Raw genomic sequence first — 1816 nt, forward strand, 5'->3', positions numbered from 1 at the left:
TAATATCACAGTAAAGTTTTAGGCAGGCAATTAAATGCTCACGTATTAATATTTTTATTCTCCAGTGGAATATTTCTATGAATATTGTTATTTACGTTTTACCGAATGTTTCCCGCATGTTTAATGCCCTGACAATCAGCCAGGTGGCTGTTATAGCCAACCCAAATCCTAATCTATTAAAAAGTAATCTGATACTTAAAGATAATTTTCAACTTTATGTGGCCCGATTTATTCTTATATATTTCACTGACTTAGTGACTTGTATGCTTTAGTTAAGCCGTACACTTGGTTCTATTTAACCATTTTTTGTTTTCAGGTGCTTTTTTTTTAATGTTATATCATTAAAACCAATCACGAACTACGATAATAAATTGAAGGAAAATAGTACTATCAAGTGATATGAAAACAATGTTTTTTTTTACCTCCCAGAAATATCTACTGATTTGGAGCTCCGAGTTACGTGATGATGCCGAATTATCTTGGATTAGTATCCGGGGTGATATCGTTAGTTCTTTGGAGTCAAGGTGTGACGTCACACGTGGTACTGTGCAATACGTTAACAGCGAATCAGTCCATGTACTGTAGTTGTGATCTAGATGGAGTAGACGAAGCGCGCCGGATTTCTTGTTTTGTTATCAATCCTCTAAAACCAGACGATGAAGTTTGGAAAGGTTTCGCTCGTCAGAGTGAGTTAACTAGTCTGACAATTACATCCCAGCCTGCTTCCAGTTCCCTGGAGTTTGTGCCAACAGAAGCTTTTCTCAGAACACCGCGACTCCAAGAGCTGAACATTAAGCAGTGTTCCATATCGGAACTGCCTACCAATTCTTTCGTCCATTTGGAACACCTCAGTCGAATCGCTTTAGAGAACGACGAAATTCGAAACCTTCGCAAACACGCCGTTTCGCATTTGCCGAGGCTAACTAGCCTCGTCATCAGTGATAATCTCATTGAAGCATTGAGGGCAGAAGCGCTCTTCGATTTGCCCCGATTAACATTCTTAGTGTTAGATAGAAATAACATATCCTGGATCGACGATAACTTTTTCCTCCATCTGTCCAACCTGATGGAGCTAGAACTATGGAATAACAAGATCCAACACATTACTCCTTACACCTTTAACGGTCTGAAAAGTCTTCGCCGTTTAGACCTGTATAAAAACCGCCTGATAAAACTGGATAACTACGTCTTCAGTGGAGCACCCAGGTTGCACGAACTTGATCTGAAGGAAAACAGAATCTCGGAAATCGCACCCAACGCTTTCCACGGCCTTTTTTCCTTGACCAGTCTTCACCTCAACCGAAATCGCTTGAGGATGCTCCCCGCTCACGTTTTCAGGGGCACTCCCAATGTCATGATGCTGGAGTTGTCAAATAATAGACTGGAGAGTATTCAGAGAAACGTGATTGAAGACCTGTCTCGTGCCACTGATGACCATTTCATCATGTATTTCAGAAGTAAGTAAACATAGTTTGTTTCGTAGTGTTTCAAAAGGCAACAACATTTACACGTTATATTTTTAACACCTGCCACACGAGCCAGCCCAGAATCTTTTAGTACTGAGCCTAGGATGGTTAACAGAGGGGGGGGGGGCATTCCGGAAATCTGTAACTTAAAGTTATTTTGATATTTCTCGATGAATGAAGCTAAGCACTACTTCCGAAACGAAAAAAAAATGAGAATTAAATATTAATTAAAATATGACATGATGAAATCTGTGTATATATATATATATATATATATATATTATATATATATATATACTATTAGTGGTCGACGACACGTACGTAGTTAGTTACTACTACTTCTTTCTACT

The 1816-nt window shown here is 38.9% G+C and overlaps 1 protein-coding gene across 1 annotated transcript in view; it reads left to right on the forward strand.

Moving 5' to 3' along the window:
• Positions 1-433: 433 nt before the first annotated feature.
• The window catches only part of LOC106476834 (connectin-like), an 11484-nt gene continuing 10101 nt past the window's right edge, over positions 434-1816 (forward strand). The window contains exon 1 of the mRNA XM_013937455.2: positions 434-1457. Coding sequence (XP_013792909.2) covers positions 464-1457 — 994 coding nt within the window. The 5' untranslated portion in view covers positions 434-463. The remainder of the gene's footprint in view (positions 1458-1816) is intronic.

This window comes from Limulus polyphemus, unplaced genomic scaffold, assembly GCF_000517525.1.
Source record: "Limulus polyphemus unplaced genomic scaffold, Limulus_polyphemus-2.1.2 Scaffold11770, whole genome shotgun sequence".
Lineage (NCBI taxonomy): Eukaryota > Metazoa > Arthropoda > Merostomata > Xiphosura > Limulidae > Limulus > Limulus polyphemus.